Raw genomic sequence first — 19,730 nt, 5'->3', positions numbered from 1 at the left:
AAGCACAAAAAAATGTCAGACTGCACGTAATATCGGGATAGGAGATATCACACGTTCTGGAGCAAGATTCGTGATCAAAATCGACTTTGATAACCTCCTGCGTTGTTCTTTTGGATCCAATGCGAAAAATGAACCGATCCCTGATCGTTCATATCCACAGGGTAACAATTTGGAAATTACAGCGTCACGCCAACCCGGTGTAACGCTTATGGGTCCCCTGCGGCACAGAATGAGACCTGAGCTGTTACGATTACTGGTTCGAGTCGTCATCAAACCATGGTACCATGGGTGTCCGGATGGTATCTCCATCGCACGTGTTCGTCCATAGACCAGCCTCCCAGTAATGCATAGAAGAGTTTCATTTGGTATTTTGTTAATGTAGGAAGTGCATCGGTAGGAAGCGGATGCCACGGAAGAGAGTTCCAGGCATATAAACAGGTGTGGTAGATGTAACAATTATTTTAGCCCCATAGACACTATATCCAGGTACGCTCTCTAATCCGACTTCACGTCAGGCCATCTTAATTGCAATCGACAAGATAGAATAAAAATTGCGAGATATGCTTCATTCTAGACCAGTATATGTAGGATCGTATATCACGCAATAGCATCTCCCGTATGGCCCCTAACCCCCACATTAGCGCCATGTCTGAGCAATATCGGCACCGCACGGTAGATTGATCGCCCATTTCGTACCGCTCTCCACAATCTATAGCGATCGTTAGCTTCGGTATCGGTCGAGATAGATCAGAAGACCTACAGCTAGGTATCCCCCAGCCCCCTGGAATAACGACATTCCTTCGCTCGTGCACGATTTTAAATACCTACCTTGTAGGTACTTAGGTAGAATAAGACCTATAATGTTATATTTTATTCTTCTATACCCTACGGAAAATGGCATTCCCTAATCACCTTGTATTCACTTACAGAAGCCTGCTAAATGTCAACATCTCAGGGGATAGCCTGTACAATGACATAGACGGTCATCCTTGGCTTCAGCGCTTGTATCTTTAGGATCTTTAGGACGATAATCCTAATCTACACGTGCAAACCAAAAGCTACTTACCATCGAAAGGATGCAGAACCCACGTAAGAAAAAAAAGAAAATTTCTGGGCAGCTTATGGATGACAACAAGTACAGTCGAGCCCGAGAAATCCGACAGTGACATCGTGCGGCCTTCATATAGGTACTCAGGTACCTATATGCGCTACCTATTACAACTTATCAGCGCTTCGCAAAACTGCAGCTTACAGCGCTGTCAGAATAAGCCGGTACCATCATGCATGCTTTCTCAACGCAAACATAATTGTATTATTTACTTTATTGAACTTTTGGGTATACATCATTGAGATGGCTTTTTTCTATTCTACATAAATGTATGTATTAACTGCGAAATTCGGCTCGCTAGTGTTGAGCCTGAGTGTCCTGTATCACCACTCCGCTCGGTCTCGCCGGAACGCCTTTGCTGTTGCATCTCGGTGACAAATTTGGGCCATGTGTTAGTTAGAACCAGATACTTAACATGCGCCTGCGCGCGGTCAAAAACAGTAGCATCAAAATCATCAGGGATATCACCAGTATACTGTAACATGCCGGCGATTTGCCCAAGCTCAATCCAGTCGCCATCAGTCTCTTCTGTATCAGCGTCGCTACCCGCGCGTCGAGTTCGAGGTGATCCTTCTACTGCGAACGGCGTAGCTGGGTCCACTCTTGCCTCGCCGCATACTATCCGTGCCGGGCGCTCAAAAATAGCTTCGAGGTACTTGAGATCCTGCGACGATAGGTTAATGGGGAATTCGGCATCTCTAGGGCTGATGAAGTCCGTGTAAATCACTAGCGCACGGGTGAACGCATCGCGTAACCGATCCTGACTATCGCGCCCGGGCCATGATACTTTCCAAGAGGCGACACTTGTCAGGAAAGCGATATTCTCTCCGGAGAAATCTCTTAACGCCGAAAACTCTTGTAAAGGACCCGGGTTCCCGTTCAGCACATGATCGAGCGCACCTAAGGTAAACAGGCGGTCGCCCATTTCCTTATCGAGTATATCTATCGTGGGGCCTTTTTCGGCGTTAGACATAGACTTCCACTCTCCGGAGTTTGAAGCTCTGAGTGTGGCTTGCGATGTTGTGTCCCACCTGGCGTTCGAATCAGCTGCTCTTTTTCGTAGGCTGCGGTGTCGTACAACTTGCCAACACGGAACGAAAATGGTAAAAACTTCGAACATCATGACGGAAAGTTGAATCCTACGATCATTAATATTTTGCTCCGCTTTGTCACAAACAAGTCATTGTTCACTTACCATTGGCTTGGAATGAAATATTTGTTGACCGGCGCAAAGGCCGGCACATACATGGCGATAAGCCACAAGGGTGTTGCATGGAGACTAAAGGAGTGTTAGTTATCAAAGTAACAAAGACTTTATTCATGAACAAGAAAGGTACTGACTTCGAGACACAGCAGCCAATAGTCTGGAGGCGCCATCCCAGCGTGTCACGGATACCCCATGCTTTCCAAATGAGTATCGGGGCGATCTGTGCAAGTCAGTAAGGTCGTGCTCGCATGTAGGTGCGAGTGTTGTTTGCTTACTATCCATGTCCAAATGACTTGCCACAATGCAGATGGCCACCATTCCCACCCACGGCCCAATTCCACCATCTGTTCAGCAATTGTGTCGCCGCGAAGTTCGGTACCGGCGATTCCAAACGAAGGATGATACTTGCTGCATGCAAGCCACATGCCGACAGTGAGAAGAATCTAGTTGATAGGTTAATTTCAACACATCGCATGACTTGAAGCAACGGCATGCGTGTATACCTGGATGAACATCCCAATGCCAACATAAATCAAGATTCTCGTAGGGTCATCTAAGTTTCTCAGGCTACAAAGCCACGACGTGTTGGCTCCATTGCAACCAGTCTTCTTCCTTCGAAGATTAGGAGGTTGCGTGTACTGCTTTTGAAGCTTGGCGACATATAGGAAACGCGTGTTCGAGGCATGGAAGAGAGCAACTCCGAGCGGGAACCAGCTACCCATGAAGAAGTACTGTATGTCATACGCAGGAAGGACGGGAAGAGTTGCCCCTATTGGATATGTGATCTGGGCCAGTATCCAGTAGAAGTGAATGAAAGCGATAGCAGTGAGTGACAAGGGTAGACCGCGGATCTTGAGAATCGGATTGCTACGATTGGCAATGAGGAAGGCCATTCCGACCACCAAGAGGAACGTCCATGTTGAACTGAAGGCAATGTAGAACGTCCCAACCTTGTCGAAATTCGGCGGGCTCGTTGGGAGTGAATACAAGTCAGGCTTCGGGAGGTCTGCCATGATGCCGCGAGTCGAGGATGCGCTTTGACCGACTTCGGGTAAAGAACCGGGATTCCGGAATCTCAAGCATCGCGAGGTAGTCTATGATACTTGAAGTTATTCTATCATTTATTTTATCATGTGTTCAATAGCCCCTTGAGTCAATGACATTCACATAAGAATGCCAAGGGAGAATAAGGGCAGCTTTTTCCTGACTGCCAAGTGTAGACCATTCTTGAATTTTTGCCCATATTGGTGAGCACGCGCGTCGATCATTCAACTATTGTCAATATCATTTTTCGATTGATCATAGTAAAAAAGAAAATAGCGAGACATAGTATCAGTTGGTCCTTGCGCAGGGAACCAGTGGCGTTCTTCCCGTCCCTGTCTAGACCTTAAACAGACATTTCAGAAGCTAGAAATGGGGACTGCAACTAGTTCACCCCAACAGACCCTGAACTCTCAAGCAAGATCTAGACTCGCGATCCTGAGATCCAACTCAGGTGCCCTTAGATCGGGACCAAGCTACCTATCCATTCGGGCTCCCGACACAGTAATGAATTACGTTATTAGACTCAATTAAAGCGATGTCGGCACAGCAACTGGAATTTGAAATTCGTTTACTCGCTGCACACTCTGAGCCTGTGATGACTTGTTGTGACTGCGATGCGATGCGATACTACACGATATATACCTAGGCAACTTACAGTAACATATAGCGAGATCATATCTCAGCCGGGCAAAAAAAGCCTCATCTGCTGTCAGAACTTAATCTGCTGGCCCTGGAGGCACGAGCGTAAATGCCATGTGCTGTCATCGACGAGCTACCATGCGCCGACCCCCACCCATCACAAACATCTTGTACTACCTGAGAGTTTAGTCCTGCCACTGCAAAGAAAATCACACCGGGGTTGTGGGGCCCCAGTAAAGGCACATAAAAGCAGCGAATCATCTCGAGGCGGGTGGTGCATTGCCGACGCCGTCTAAGACATTCAGCCACAAACGTCACTCGTGGATAGATAGGCTTGACTCGAACCCTCTAGGTAGAAATCCACGGGAAGAAATGTGCGAAGCAAAAGAAAGAGATGGCCGCCTTGTACGTAATCACCTCGGGGAATCTGATATGTGATATCTTACTAAACCGAGGCTCGAATCCTAGTGGTACAACCGAAGTGCAAACCAATATCTCGTGTCTTAAACCGCAAATATCACTTCTACCAATGAATCAACCTGGACAAGTTCTAATCATTAAAGCACTTTATAGTGCATTAAAGATGCATCTAATTCGTATTTCCTCGGCCCTTTGTTTTCTTGCATTTTCTGGGATTTTTTTTTTCAGCAAACCTCTTGAACGATTACGATTTTCAACTTCTTATATAAGCCGGGCGATATAGTGACACATGCTGTTATGAGTGACGTGCATATGTACACCCCGGCCCGTTGCTGCAAGCCTCATGGCAACGTACAGCAAACAGAGGGGTCCGGTCCGATACCTACGTGGTACATGCGTATAGCACACGCCCCCAAACCGTAAAAAACGGAATTTTTTATCCCTTTGAGGTTATCGTGACCACCTAGGAAATAAGATAGGTAGTGGAACAGCATTTGCAACACACTGATGTAACGAGTGCCTACCTAAGTCGGTAGGTAATCGGTTCTGTTGGAAAGCATTGTGGTGTCGTACCACCACCCCTCTAAGCGTCTTAATATCGACGTGCATGAGCGGTTGGAAGAGTGATCTCGGCATTACAGCAACAACTAGGAAGACCCGGAATTTCAGCATCATGTGGAAGACGAAGCGACTACAGCCCATCCAATGAAGGTGTAGAGGTATACTAACATCACTTAAGTAAGGGACTTCTAAGATTGCTTTTTCAGCCCTCGATATCTTATGAGAGACAAATATTGACACAGATATCAGATACCTCGGCAATTACCCGAGTACCTGTGAACCACTAAGTCTCCCCGAATCCTGGGAACAGCTAGACACATCAAAACAAAATCAGAGTCAAATCATAAGGGTACAGCAATGCCAAGGTGTCAATTCGCCTCCACCTACATATATACACATCTCATTAGAATTAAGACAAAGACCAACCCTCTAATAATTGATCAGGAATACCCTCAAGAGTCAACCAAAATGTAAATGCAATAGCAAGAGCAATAGCAATTAGCAACTAAAATACATAGATATCAATCGATGAGCCAAACCATTCATTTCATACCTTAATGACCTCAAAGTAATCGCGTGAAAACACAGGATATCGATTCCATTCCCTTTCCTACCTAGGCGTACCTAACCTTTCTTTATACCATTCCCTAAGCTCATCACCAACAACTCCAAGCAAGCAGTAACGCGGAAGGGGGCATCACAAAAAAGTTTTTCATTCATCCCATCGTCCCAACCGTCTCAAAATCCGGTGCAAGAAAAAGAATCGTAAATTCGGAACGCGACCCCCTTTTTCCCCCTCTACCCACGGGCTCGTCATGATCGAACACTACTCCCAATACTGCTCATGGTATCACTGATCTTGCTTCCAATGCCACCCATCCATTCGGGCACCTTAATGCTCATCTTGACGCGACCCTCCACAACCGTATTAATCGCGTTCAAGATCGCAAATGTCGTGCTACCCAAGGCACGGAATAGGGCCAACGCCGCGACCGCCCACAGGATAAACGTAAGATAGAAGTTGCTACCGACATCTTTATATCCGTAGGCTTCGCTAACAGCCATGGCTAGCGTCGCGTTCGCCGTCATCCAGATGACGACCATGTAGGTTCGAACGCTCTTGTAGTAGTCCTCCTGCATCTGGGCCTCGGAGACCGCGGATTGCGGGACCTCGACACGGTCACGGAGGTTACGGAGGGCTTCATCGTAGCCGGAATCGATATCTAATTGTTCACTCGGCATTTCGAGTTCTACCGTGCTTCCCTTACCCACAGCACCACCGAGATCTGTCTTCATGACGTTATCGCCCTTGGTACCCCACGTTACGTCGTGTGTGTTACAGAAAGCGTATACCTGCAACGTGCAGATGTAACTCGGAAGTAGAGCGAAGTATTGTGCGGAACTGGTGAACATATGCCACGGATCGAAGTAGAGGAAACTCATGAGGAAATAGAGCCCCACCGTTGACGCTGTGGATACGATCAAGTTTGTGAAGATGTTGTTACCGAGCGCCAGGTCCGCGCTCTTGACTGTGTGTACGACGATGAAAACGGTCGCAAATGTGTTGTACACCATGATTATACCGTATATGATCATGCTAGCCAAGTAAAGCTTCTTGGCACCTTGCGGCCGGTTTCCCAGAGATATGATGAATTGCATGCTGATCAATAGCACACATGTGTATCGTAAAACCGTGAATATGTACAACGCGATATTATGCCCGAATGGATCGACAGCGGGGTCCGTAAGTCCGCCACCGATAAAGTAGAAGGCGAGATAAAAGTTGGCGAGGGAGAAGTAGGTAAAGAGGAGTTGTAGGAATTGGTAGACGAACTCTATATGTAGCAGCACCTTGCGAGCTACAGTATGGTCCGTCATCCATATTTGCTTGAAGTGGACTAATGAGTATACCGCAGCGAAAAAAGCACCGTTAAGCCACCGACGTCGCTGGGAAATGAATTCGGGAACGGAATCTAATATTCGAGTTAGTTGCTTTTGACCCGGACATCAGATGGGCTGTCAAAACTTACCAGGCACATCTGTTTCTCCTGTACATCCTTTCACATATTTTAACACCCACCGCTCATTTCTCTTCGCAACCAACTCCCAACATAAGATACGATCCTCAGCCAGATACATATTCGCGGTAAACACATCGGCGTGTTGGCCATGCAGAGTCTCCCCCTTGAAGTACTGGCTGAGTGGGCCATGGCCTGTCTCATCGTTCTGTAAAGCGTGGTATCGGTAAGCACTGAGGGCACCGGGTAACACCGTAATATACCCAAACACCGATTCGAGAGGTTTATCCAAGATGTTTGACATCTTGTACTCAAAATTTTGCGATGCGACCAAGGGATTCAAAAGATTGCTTCCGAGCTTTCCTTTCATGGCCTTAATCTCACCGCAAGCGCCCGCGACGTTGGAATCCGTGTCGAAAGCTTTCCAGAGATGGTACAGCGAGTTGGTACCTGGCTTCGTACCCACATCCAGAAGAATACAGACATTAGGATTCAGCGCCTTGCCGAAAGCATTAAAGAACCAACGGTGAGAATTGAGCTTGCGTTGATTCCTTTCCTTCAGACAGAAGATCATCTGACAAGGTACGATACCCTTTTCAGCGCCCTTGAATTTGAGATCTGAGTCGAGCGACACCTGCGTGGTATATTCGTACACGTGGGCCTGCACTGCTTTTTGGTTGACGAAGTTTTTGGCGATACCATGTTGGTAAACACCCATCGCAGCCAGCGCATCAAGTGTTCTCGGGTGTACTTTTTCTCGACCATCGGACACGATACAGACGACGATCTTCTGCCAACCGGTCTCACCCCACGTTCGGGATCGATTGCGACCGCAGAAATGACTGACGTTCTTCATAATAGCGTGCATCGTACGAGTAAAGTCGATTTCGTCCTCATTATACATCGTGACGCAAATAAAAAGTTCCGTTTCCCTCGCCGTCCGGCCGATATTCTGGCGTAACTTATACCCCTTCTCCACGAAGTCGTCAGGGTCGCAAGTCACAGCCGTATATCGCATATGCGTGAACTCCACCTCATCGCGACGAGGTAGGAAACTGTATAGAATAGTAGGGATCTTACACTCAAGAATGAGCTCACCATTGATTAGCTGCACCTCTTTCTTCGAGGTAAGAGGTGCGCGAACACCACGACGTTCTTGTTTGCCCTCTGGCGCAGCGCCGTAATGCTCGACTTTCTCCTCGAAAGGCGCTTGCGAGTCTTCCTCACTAAGGGTGACCTGCGATTGCCCAGCGTAGGACTCGCGGTACGGTCGCGAACCACTAATATCCGACTCGTCCGGTCCAAAGACATCGTCATCGCCATCATGTAATGGGATGTTTACTGTCGCATCGTCCGCCGTGTATTGCGAATTTCGCGCCGAAGCAGAAAATAGAGGTGCGGGTGGTAACGGTCTACGAGGACTACCGCCGTATCTGGAAGATGGTGTGCCTGGTCTAGGGCTTCCATTCAGATCTGCGGGTTCGTATCGGATGTCGGATGGAGGCGGTCGTGTGAAGTCGGATACCCCAGACATCCTGGAAGATGGTGTCCAAGGTCGGGGTGGACTGATATCTCGCGCTCGAAATGGTTCATATGACGAATCAACTGGTGGGATATGTGGGGGATCGAGTATAGATGATGTTCGTGAATGTGTAGATCGAATAGATGGTTGATATACTCGACGAGGTGACGGTCGGATACTATTAGTTGTCTTCAGTGAGTCATTGTTATTGTCATCGGGGCTGTTTGGTCTGCTTGAAGAGCTGTCTTCGCTGTTCGCGGCTCTCTTGCTGAGAAGAGAACTCTTTCTTGGTGATGGGCCCTCGGGGATCGTGGGGAGATTTTGTCTGAGCTCCTCTTGGATTACGTAGTGGGGTTTCTTCTTTTTCTGTAACTTTACAGTGTTGGTGCGCTTTGGAGCAGGTTGAGGCTTAGGCGGCGGACCACCCACTAGTGAAGGGGACTATCCTTCACCAGGCGAGGTAGTTGGCGGCGTATGCGCTTCTTCCTGATTCTTGAGCGACTCGATATGTTCTGGGGTCGAAATGGTGACTGTCTTCTTCTCCTTTGGTGACTTATTGGTGGCTAAGGGAGCGGGGACGAGGCTTGGGGAGAACAATGCTGAACTGGTGTCTGGCATTGGTGGGAGTACATACGGTCGAGGTCCCGATAATGGCTCTTCCATAGATGTCAATAGTCTTACTGCCGCTGGATTTCTCCCTGAGTCGGGGGTCATATGGTCATTATCATCATCGTAGCCTGGTAAAGCGTACCCAGGCGGTCGAGAAGGGGTACCGTCCATAACGAATTGTTATCGGCCAATATGCCGCGTTATTCGTCTGTGAGACACTCTCCAATACTGTTTTGAAGCTGGAATGTAGCGACCGTCAAAGCCCGTAGTAATGTGACCTTCAACGTAAATAATGAATTCTATTTAGTTGTCGTAGCAAAATAGCGATCGATATTAGAAGTTTAGTGTGAATTAAGGAACGACGCGATATTCAATGGTCGCGAATTGAGTTTCGATGGTTTCACAGAATTTTTGAGAGATAGAGGAGTAAAAGGTACGTAAAGTTGATTGATTGATTTTCGGTGGGGAGCTAAGGTAGCTCGGATGCCTCGATGAGAGCTGCAGCTAATAAGAACGTTGTTGAAAGTTTACTCTATTTGGGGATGCGCAGCACGTAGCTGTTGCCCAGCAACCGCATACTAAAATATAACTAGACCCCACATTCAAAACGGCAACGCGGTCTTGGCAATGCACGTTTACGATAACCTTCCGAGCTCCCTTTTCTTCAACGAAACGTACCAAAGTACATATGTACTTTTTAATTCCCCTAAAACCCGCGTATCGCCAGCCAATTTATTGCTCGCACGGGACTACTACACAGGAGGTAGTATTTATTTTCTGTACCTACATGTGGATGCAGTCCGACGATGCAAGTAATCTAAAGCAAATATCCAAATATACTGGACCCAAGTATGTACTTGGTCATTGCGAACAGGATTGGCCAATAAGAATTGCTGAGATGCAAACCCAAGATGTCGGGAATCCGAGTCCATACATTCATAAAATCAATAACTTTTACATCCCCCAGATTTCTCTCCAGCTCTTTTCATCCCGACCGAGAGGTGCTTCGGATACTCCAAATCGAGCGGATTCCCCAGAGTTAGCCTCGGGTAGACATACCCACTCTCTAATGCAATCCGGTATTTCTTCCCTAACATGACTAATGCATATCAGAGCCTGGTTGTCGTTCAAACCTCCAACCTTTACAGTGCCTAATTTTGATGCTTCGCTCTCAACAACAGTTTCCGAGCCATCTTCGTTCTTCACATATGACTTTGTTTGTCCGTGCTCGAGGAAAAGTAAGCAGCGATTTCGGACGCCATCATCCATACCACTACACGCCTCGTCCAAGACAACAATGTCTGGGTTCTTAACAACTGCGCGCAAGAATAGAGCAACACGCTGTGCCGAGAACGATAATTCGCCAAACATATAGTGATCTGCCCATTTTAGATCTGAAATGCCCTTCGCGGAAGAAGATCCAGACTCTGATGATCTTACAAAAGCTGGGTTTAATTCGGCCTCGAACCATCGCAAACAAGCCTCGACTTTCTCTACGGCTTGTGCATCGAGTTTAGCTTTTGAGCGGAACGTGTCTGCCCACGCGTTCTCAATAACCTGTCTAACGGCGAGATTCCGGGGCATATGCTGATGAATTTCAGGACTAGAGTGTCCGATTCGTGATTGAATATCCCAGAAAGTCAGGGGTAGTTCACCCGATCCAGGTTCCGGCAATCTGCTTCGACCGAAGAGTTTTATAGGCAAGGAATATGTTTGTGGGTGATCAGAGCAGAGAAGGGACACGATGGTGGTCTTTCCGGATCCATTGGGTCCAAAAATACCCCATCGTTCTCCACGTCGAACGGTCCATATAAGGCCTTCCTGCTCTTTCCCATTGACCTTCTGCTTCCAATTTCCAAGAACAACTTTACCCCGATATTGTACTTTGCAACCATCCATCTCCACAACGGGCTTCCCAATATTCCTTGATGCACAAGCCTCTCGAATAGTCGCTTTTTGGGACTTCAAAGCTTCTTCACCCATGAGTGGTTCTCCGTGTATTCCCTTAGCAGTTAGCGTTCTGCCAACATGCACCAGGTTATGCACCGCCAAGTTCCCATCCTCTCTTGATGTGCCATTCCAGACCCGCCGGACGTAACTCCTCAATTCATCCAGGACAGCTTCTTTTTCACCGATTGCGCCTATCTGACTGTCTGCTCTCAGGTAAACCAAATGCGTGATCCAATCAGGAATGGGATCTTGTGGTCTTGCACTGATTACTAGTCTGGGGCTAGCTTTACTTGCCAGGCCATGTAAGAGGGGACTTAGTCCAGCTACCGTAGGCGGATCAAGGCCCATGAATGGTTCGTCGAGCAGTAGTACTTCCGGTGCAGTGAGAAGAGCTCTGGCAATTCTAGCTCTTCGGCCTTGTCCATTGCTCAAAAATGCGACCGGTAAATCTAACAGTTGGGCGAGCTTCAAGTCTCGTACTACCCGATCTAACAAGGCCGGATCCGATTCATCTTCGGATGAAGACTTTAATGGGTTCAATTCGGTGTTGCCCAGTAGAAAGTCTCTAAGTGAGAAATCGGTATTCTCCCGCTTTGACTCGTAACGAGCAGATAAATATGCCGAAGTAGTTATACTAGAAGAAAATCCATCATTATTGAACCCAACGTATTGAACAGCCTTGTGTGGTACTCTTAATCTGTGAGGGACCGCATCTGTAGACAGATACGGGTAACTCCTTGCTGCGGGAGGGAAACATAGGTGGCTTCCTCTGAGGAGTTGTAGAAATGTCGTCTTACCGCTCAGAGATGGACCAACGACATACCAATGTGTTGGCTGGTCGGTGGTAGAAGGTAATGTGAAGTTCAGATCTTTAAAGAGTGCCGGGTTCGGATGTATCGAGTTTGTACCCGGGTGATGGCGATAAAAAGTGCCATTGGCAATATTTATCACGGGTGGACGTACTGAAGGGAACCTCATTGTGTCAATTGGATCATAATAAGATCTTTTCAGAATGATTTTCAATTAAGGCCTACATCCCCAAAGGAATGAGTCAATCCTAGGAAGTTATATAGAAGTACAGGTAGGTATAGGTTGTGACGCAGAGCTCCGATAGTTTAGTGACCTGTATATATCCGAAGCTTTGGCAATAACGAAGAAACTTGAATTTAATTGGCTCCCTTACGTAGCCCCCACATATTAGCGCAGGGACCACCCGGGGCAGCTCACACCTCCAGGTCTTGGCAAGGCTTCCAAACACGAAGCTCCCTGGAGCCTACTTGCTATCCGCTATCTTTGAGCTTCCTACAAAGCTCATCTACAAACCAAGTAAAAACGACCACTATTCACCACACCGTCTCTATTTATCGATCTACGAAGCGATAAATTCGACACCGATACAAAATCTGTGCCTAAACACATAGTAAAAAAGAAATTAGACCTACTTCCACAACCGTCAAGATGGTAAGCCTCAACTCTAACCACTACCACCCATCCCTCCAGATCACCAAGCTAACCACTATAACAGTCGATGCGCATAGTCCCCCCCTCCAACCACAGTAGCACCTTCAAAGCAACCAACACCTCCGCGCCCTCCGCGCCCGGGGTCCACGACGTCCTCCGGCATGGCATCGGCCCCAACACCAGCACCACCACCGACCCGATCCCCGCCTCCCGCCACCCCCTAGAAGCGCGTCTCAAAGCCTGGGAATCGACCCAAGAAACTTTGCGCATGGAATCTCTTCGCAAAACCTTCGGCGTAGCCGAGCCAGTCCGACGGGGTATGGAACTCAAGATCGCGCGGGATGGAGACTGGCGACCGCTTGCGTTGGGCGGGGGTGTTAGGAGTGTGCATGAGGATATTTTGAGAGGACGTGAGGCTGCGATTGATTGGGAGGATGTGTTTACCGGTGAGGAGCAGCGTGCTGCTGTTGGTGTGCATGAGGAGATGGAGAGAAAGTTGAAGATTTAAGGGACTCTTCGATGCAAAGTCCATAGAAATGGACGAGAGTTCTGGCCTTGGAAGTGGCTGATACTTCAGATTGGTCATGTCTACATTGATGAGCGGAGTAATTAGCTCCCTAACGTCATGGGCTCAATAGCCATGGACTAGGGGTATTTTTGCCGTGTAAAAAACAGGCACGCAATATGAAATAGACGATCCACGGATGCCAAACCCTAATTGACAATAATCAATGTGCTCATATTTTCCTAAACTCGTATCACACAACTATGCGGAAACATATCAAAACTCTTCAGTATATAGACAGTGGCCAACAATAGACCACATTATTCGTTTATATGGCCACTAAGACCGGTAAAAGAGCAAGTAGTATAAACACAACAAAGTACGCCGGATATCAGCCTGTTGTTCCTCCAGTGCTTCGGTATGAGGGAAAAAAAGATGAAAACAGGAAGAAATATAGAACCATCGAGGTCTTCTCTCCTAACCTCAAGTTCTCTCGAGTCGCTAATAGCGTACGTACTCTTGAAGAGTACCACTCGAATACGACTCTCTATCTTCCTCCTTGACAAAATAAGAAAAACGTTCCGTCTCGGTGATTGTTACTTCACGCAATTTCTGCTACTGCTGCTGAAATCAACCCAGTCACGCCGCCCGATGCCAAAAATTCAGTCGTTTCCACAGTACATGCCCCTAATGTCCATCTCGTTCCTATCGTCCTTGACCCATTGAAGTAGTGTAGAAATAGGGCACGATGTCGCCATATCGAAATAAGGTTTTGTTTGTAGGATAGCAGTGATTGCTTGGAAAAGGGGCTCGATCATAAGATAACACAGCATCCGCTCCGACCGCTGTGGCTACCGGAATCTTTCACCTTTTTTGCTGCTTCCTCTTCGTCGATTAGGTCTTGGGGTTTAATGGTCATGTGGACAACGTTTCGAGTTGTACTAAAATGATAGTCTATAGAAGTCAGCATTTAGCGAATAAACCATACAAAACCACACCCTGAAATTCAAGGCATGGTGTGTGAAATTGGACCCAAACTTACGGCTGAGTTGATTCCTATCCTCGAGAAGCTTGCCGAAGTGAATAAGCCTAATAGCACTTGGTTCTCTTGGTGGTTGGTCCCATTCTTTTCTCCAGTCTCGCAGTATAAGCTCCTTCAATGTGTATACTGTGATACTGAAAGGATCCAATTTGCCATCCTCTGTCCTGCCTGTCACTGTCACATTCCGCTTCGCCAAGTATTTCTCGTCGATTCGGAATGGGTGTCGGGCGCCTGAGGTCAAGAGAAGCATGATATCGACCGCCAAATCATTGTCCTCTGATGTGCCAGCTGCCGGCTCGACTGGGTCTATCGTTAAATCTTGATCATCGCCACCAGCCGGGGCCTTGCTGCGAGCCTTTGGTGCTGATTCGCCGGTCGGGGGATCTTTATCGGGTACAGGTATCGGGGTTGGTTCAGACTCAGATTCGTGATTTTGAGGAGTAGGGGCGTCTAGATTGGTATCTGGATTGGCGGGTTCAGGTTGAGTTTTGGATAGGTCCTCCATCTCGACGTCGCCGACTGGCTGGTTTATCGACACCCGCTCTTCCCTAGGGCCTTGATCTCCACCGGTAGAGGCGGGTGTCGCGTCCGCCATAATCAATTAGGACGGAATTGAAGGGGTGAAATCAAGCGCGAGGATGTCGGCGATTGTTGACACACGGCACGGCTGGCTGCGCGCAATTAACGAGATGATTTAAAAATAGCCGGGTAAAAAACGAGTGGACGTCAGCAGTCGTTCAGCGTGTTTCGTCGGTGCTACAAAAAAAAAATCAAGCTGCACCCAGATTCAAAAAAGGATTGCCGAATTATATTGAACACCGGACACTATGAAATTGAAATCGAAATTGAGTCGCAGATAATTATTATTTGTCGTCGCTTTCGCCGGTTCCTGCCATGGGAAAAAAGCCACGCACATGAAACGAATGCTATGATTTGAAGAAATTGGACTACCGAATTAATTGTGTGAAGTGCGAAACAATGACGAGTGGGAGTGGCAGTAGTAGCCCAAAAGCAGGTACAAGACAAATGCGGGAAATGCAGCCGGTTGCTACTACTACAGCCACCACCACCTCATGTACATGTAGGTAGATAAAGCGTAGGCGGGCAAGAGCTAACGGGAAATAAAATAAGTTGACAATACCCAAGATGGTAAGAAGGTATGTTGGTTGCAGGTAGGTAAGGTAGGTACGGACGGTAAAGGCAAAGGTAAAGTTAGTAATTGCGATGGTGATGATATGATGTTATTTTACTCGAGTCTAGCGGGTAATGGAATTGACAGGTACCACCTATAGTTGGTAAGGTTAGGTTTGACAGTTACCGGGGAAGGAATAGATCGTTATCTTTAAAGGACGAACAATAAATTATGGAAAAATGACAGTAAATAAATCGAATTTTCGAGTCTTCTCCAAAATATTCACAATAGGTAAAACATTATTATTGATAGCAACTTCAATTAGTATTATTATTGGCCTTCAACCTAAGAAGCCACGAATGAAAATGGATGATCGACTTTTGGACTCGCTCCTGACTACTAGGCTTGTTCGCCCGCCGGGCTGGTTTTAGGGACGCCCCCTTATTTCTAGTTGTTATTACTTTTAGGTCGTGACTTTGGCCTCTTAGTGGTCTATGCACCATCAACCTTAGTAAAAATAGAGGCCACTAGCTAACAAGTTCGGATACACAGAATGAAGATGGTGTAATTGATCTTACACAACAATTTCAAGTTACGAGATTACCGATTACCTACATCTTCATCTCATCCACACCTTATCTGCAAATAATACATACAGAATATATGTGCATTATATAATGCATCTGGGCATTGATTGAACAATGTCAAAGGTAAGAGAAATGGTGAAGAATACCCCGGATTAAAAGTGTTAGTGGTAATAATATGGAGATAACAAAAACTCGGATCTCACTGCCGTACAAGGAAAGAGGCAAACTTTAGGTGTTCCCTTTTCTATCAACCCTACCCTCCTCACCTGATTCTCAAAGTTGTCTTTTTGTCGGATGTAGGGTTGTATCTATCCAAAAGAAACTAGAGTCACGACCATATTAAGACATAGCCATTATGGCTTTGCTAGAGGTGAGCAACCGGTCAAGAAAACGAATGACTTTTCTTTGGATTCACCACTACAGTAACATTCAAAGTATTTGAGTTTTCTGAGCCATCTTTATCTTGAAATGGTCAGGAGAGCTGAAGAAGTATCGGGTGGATCTCTTGTTGCCTTGGCGCGGTATTGCCCCCGGCTTGGCATTGCCCAGGTATTCCCCTTCCCCACACTCTACTCCACCCTCTCCTCTTCTCTTTGCCCAGCTTTTGCCCAGCTTTTGCCCAGCTTAGGGCTGTCTAGATTAACAGTTTATACATATAAATAAGGTATGTACGCGTGATGATGAACCCGTTTACCCCTAGTCTTAAATACAGCTAAGCGTCGTCTTTACCATTAATGGTTATCTTAGAGCTAATATGGCGTCATTCTGGTGTTTCATACTTGATCCTATCTAGATACGGAATATCTGATTCGTCACGAAACAAACGAATACAAGAGATCCCGGCAAAGTCCACGCTAACAGCACGAACTACATCATGTATCTAGGGATTTGCTCACAATCCAACATCAAAACATACATATAAAAGAATCCATTAATCGTCGAGAACATTTCTATTCCGTTTTCGATATCCAAATATTACCTAATTATTCTCCTTCCCAGTTTTATACGCCGCTTCTTCGATGCCCAAAACGAGATAACTCCTCTTAACCAGAAAAATACTCACCGAGGTAGAATCCATTGTTATGTTGCCCACGTGTTCTAAAGGTTATCAAAATATAACAAGTCACATACTGCCAGCAAGGTTGTATCTTTGCTCCATCCACTATAGCATCACATGTTATAGTACATGCCATACCATAGTCTATCCTGATAACCTTTACAATATGCAGGGCCTAAGTCAAGTCTATTGTCGACATAATGCAGGTTTAACTACTTTAGCCTCATTGTCTTTACCTTAACTACACGTACCCAGATCAAAATCAAGCTATTTCCCCTTTATACAAGATACTTATGATACACTATTACGTATAGGTCATCGCCTGTGGTTCTTAACGCAGCAACCCCATCATCCCCGCAGATTATCGGTTTGGTCTACCGAGGCCAACTCCGCATTATACGTTCCTAACGAGAGCTAGGTACTGCGGAGAGACTTTCGGGGCCATTCTACCTAACCCACCAGCCCACACACATCTAGATTTCTACCCGCTATCGGCCACGAACACGCATGTGATAACCATAAACGATAACGCAATATTGTCAAAAGAACCGAATAAGGCATTATCGCTTCGAAAAGCATCTAGTAAGACATTCTGAGTCATTCTATAGATTGAAGATATCGCATCCCCTGTTTCATGAAGCATGACACAGCGAAAGTTGGCACCTTGTGATCCTATAGGTATTAGTCTAATTGAGATAAAGCATCCAGTGGGTGTGCTCAGACTATTGGAGTATCCCTGGCCAAAATCGCGAAATGAGCCTCATGAGCAGAATCTCTTATCGTCTTCTATCGGCTTCATAGGGTAAAATCCGTCAAAAGAGGGATAATTTTATTCGAACTCCTAATAATACACAGGTAATTCACATGACTTAAGGTAACTTATCAAGAGATGTCAAGCTCTTACAATATTTATACGCGACAAGTCATTGTTAAGATATGTTTCAGCATGTCGAAAGTTATAGCCTTAGTAATGTTCAACAGATACGTATAGGCCACATATAACTTATAGCAACTGTCACCGCTTACTCTCGTCGAACATATCTCTGCCTTCGGTCTTAGCAGATATCATTTATCGTGTCTGCCTAAGGAGGGACATTGGTCTATCAAGGCGGTTGAAAAAAACGTCACTCTGATCAAATCGAGTATTTGGCCCTTCTTAGACTATTATATGAGACGAATAGGGAGGTTATTATATGATAAACTTCGAGTTACATTTCGTAAAGTAGACTACTCCGGATTATGATAAAGATGATAAAGGGGGTTGAGTGAATATTTAGCACCCATACTCCTTCCGGCACGCGACATCAGCATATACATACACGTACGAGGAGCATTATACTTTTAACAATTGGAAGAACTCCTTGGACATCCCTAAGTTGGTCCTGCCTTCCCGTGAATGTAGTTCCCCTAGATATTAGAGTGTAAACAGAACAATGGCGCGTTTCTAGGGTGGATTCACTTTGTCGTGCCTTCCTCAGCAACCGCGGCAACAACTACCTACTCAACGAATAATATGAGCAAGAACATCCGTAATTAAATAAACAGAGGAAATTAGAACGTAGAATTTAACTTTCGACTTGAAAAGCGCGCACTTCTTGTTACTCATTCTAGTCCATCCAATATTTTCTTTTCTTCATCTCTTCACCCCTTTCCCCAGTTTCAGGCGATCCTCTCAGAATATCGGAAATACTCATTTTGTTCTCGCCAATAACGTTTATTAACTTTCAAAAAACCAATCATGGGTTCATTTGCGAAAATGATCGTAGTCGGCCTTATGGCACTATGCCTTGGTATTGTGAGCTTCGTAGAGGCTTCGGTTGTCAATGGCCTACCGCGTCTTATTGAGGGCGACTCTGGCAATGCCACTGCCATTGTTACGAGTGCAGATCCCACTGCTGTCTTCATCAATCCACCCAATCGCCTGTCGGGCACTCATCACCCATCTACTTTCACCACGATTTACCTCACCGACCATGATCATTCCGCCAGTACATCTCCACCTACTACTGACACTGGCGGATCGCTCCTTCAACCTCCTTCAACCTCTTTTGGTCGTAGCCCTATCATGACCGAAGTTCCTAAGCGCACCCTCAAATTCTCAGAGTTCTTCGACCTTGGAGAGCAGCATCATGAGGGGTCGGGTCTGAACTCCCGAGATCTAGAGGTTGATGATGGTGAATTAGTTGCAAGAGATGACTACGACGGCTATGGTTACGCACATGGTCCCAGCACGGCTCCTGTTGTCGTTGGTGGATATGGTAGTCCTCCTGTGCCAACAGGTCTACTACCTCCTGGTGGATATGGCGTTCCAGCCGCCCCCGAAATCGTCGACCCAAGTGTTGTCACACTTCCAGATCCACCAACTGTGACCGTCTCTCTGAGTCTTCAAACGCCTCCATTCGCCATTCAAAGTACTCCTGCAATCCCACACGTTGTCACTATCACCAAGATAGCCTCGAGTGCATCAGTTGCATCAATTTCACAGGTACCCCCGCAGAATGTTACGAAGACCGTTACCGCACCCAAGTCGGTATCAGCTCCTGTAGTGGTAGTAATTACCACCCCACCAGTAAAGGCTGGAACTACTACCAAAACTGACGACTATGTTTACACGACGGTTTCTGTTGCCTCGTCAGCTTCACATGCTAGCTCCAGCAACTTCGTGGTGTTGGAAACGCCAATAGCACACCCTTCCCCGAGACCGTCCGTTGTCGAAACCAACGCCGCTGACTTTGCCGCGAAGTTCAACTTACGCCTTATGCTCGTTGCAGCAGCTTTGGCGGTTATGGGTTGTTTGATGCTGTCTTAAGTCTGCTCCATGGAATCATTTATCGATTGAGGCTATCGAGTTTAAGCATTCTTCTCATC

The 19,730-nt window shown here is 46.5% G+C and overlaps 6 protein-coding genes across 6 annotated transcripts; 2 read left to right on the top strand and 4 right to left on the bottom strand.

Annotated features, from left to right (window-relative positions):
• Positions 1 to 863: 863 nt before the first annotated feature.
• Positions 864 to 3,646, bottom strand: F4822DRAFT_421229 (uncharacterized protein). The gene is made up of 5 exons (XM_051459775.1): positions 2,819 to 3,646; positions 2,591 to 2,758; positions 2,450 to 2,535; positions 2,304 to 2,387; positions 864 to 2,247 (listed from the first exon to the last, which is right to left on the bottom strand). The coding sequence occupies exons 1-5, from the start codon at positions 3,326 to 3,328 to the stop codon at positions 1,368 to 1,370; spliced, it is 1,728 nt and encodes a 575-aa protein (XP_051309406.1). The 5' UTR covers positions 3,329 to 3,646; the 3' UTR covers positions 864 to 1,367.
• A 1,956-nt stretch (positions 3,647 to 5,602) lies between these two features.
• Positions 5,603 to 9,527, bottom strand: F4822DRAFT_83228 (glycosyltransferase family 2 protein). The gene is made up of 3 exons (XM_051464047.1): positions 9,154 to 9,527; positions 7,010 to 8,697; positions 5,603 to 6,952 (listed from the first exon to the last, which is right to left on the bottom strand). Exons 1-3 carry the CDS (start codon positions 9,297 to 9,299, stop codon positions 5,793 to 5,795), a joined length of 2,994 nt encoding a protein of 997 aa, XP_051309405.1. The 5' UTR covers positions 9,300 to 9,527; the 3' UTR covers positions 5,603 to 5,792.
• Positions 9,528 to 9,533: 6 nt separating this feature from the next.
• Positions 9,534 to 12,207, bottom strand: F4822DRAFT_421225 (P-loop containing nucleoside triphosphate hydrolase protein). The gene has a single exon (XM_051459774.1). The coding sequence runs from the start codon at positions 12,054 to 12,056 to the stop codon at positions 10,083 to 10,085; it is 1,974 nt and encodes a 657-aa protein (XP_051309404.1). The 5' UTR covers positions 12,057 to 12,207; the 3' UTR covers positions 9,534 to 10,082.
• A 124-nt stretch (positions 12,208 to 12,331) lies between these two features.
• On the top strand, positions 12,332 to 13,255 carry F4822DRAFT_83224 (proteasome maturation factor UMP1). The gene has a single exon (XM_051464046.1). It carries the CDS (start codon positions 12,607 to 12,609, stop codon positions 13,045 to 13,047), a length of 441 nt encoding a protein of 146 aa, XP_051309403.1. The 5' UTR covers positions 12,332 to 12,606; the 3' UTR covers positions 13,048 to 13,255.
• Positions 13,256 to 13,814: 559 nt separating this feature from the next.
• F4822DRAFT_83249 (uncharacterized protein) lies at positions 13,815 to 15,069 on the bottom strand. The gene is made up of 2 exons (XM_051464048.1): positions 14,087 to 15,069; positions 13,815 to 13,998 (listed from the first exon to the last, which is right to left on the bottom strand). The coding sequence occupies exons 1-2, from the start codon at positions 14,679 to 14,681 to the stop codon at positions 13,859 to 13,861; spliced, it is 735 nt and encodes a 244-aa protein (XP_051309402.1). The 5' UTR covers positions 14,682 to 15,069; the 3' UTR covers positions 13,815 to 13,858.
• Positions 15,070 to 18,600: 3,531 nt separating this feature from the next.
• On the top strand, positions 18,601 to 19,671 carry F4822DRAFT_440627 (uncharacterized protein; the record flags this gene model as incomplete). The annotated part of the gene is made up of 1 exon (XM_051462770.1): positions 18,601 to 19,671. The coding sequence occupies one exon, from the start codon at positions 18,601 to 18,603 to the stop codon at positions 19,669 to 19,671; it is 1,071 nt and encodes a 356-aa protein (XP_051309401.1).
• Positions 19,672 to 19,730: the final 59 nt, after the last annotated feature.

Source organism: Hypoxylon trugodes (assembly GCF_022578975.1).
Source record: "Hypoxylon trugodes strain CBS 135444 unplaced genomic scaffold F4822scaffold_11, whole genome shotgun sequence".
Classification (NCBI taxonomy): domain Eukaryota; kingdom Fungi; phylum Ascomycota; class Sordariomycetes; order Xylariales; family Hypoxylaceae; genus Hypoxylon; species Hypoxylon trugodes.
This window is presented reverse-complemented; position numbering and strand designations above follow the sequence as displayed.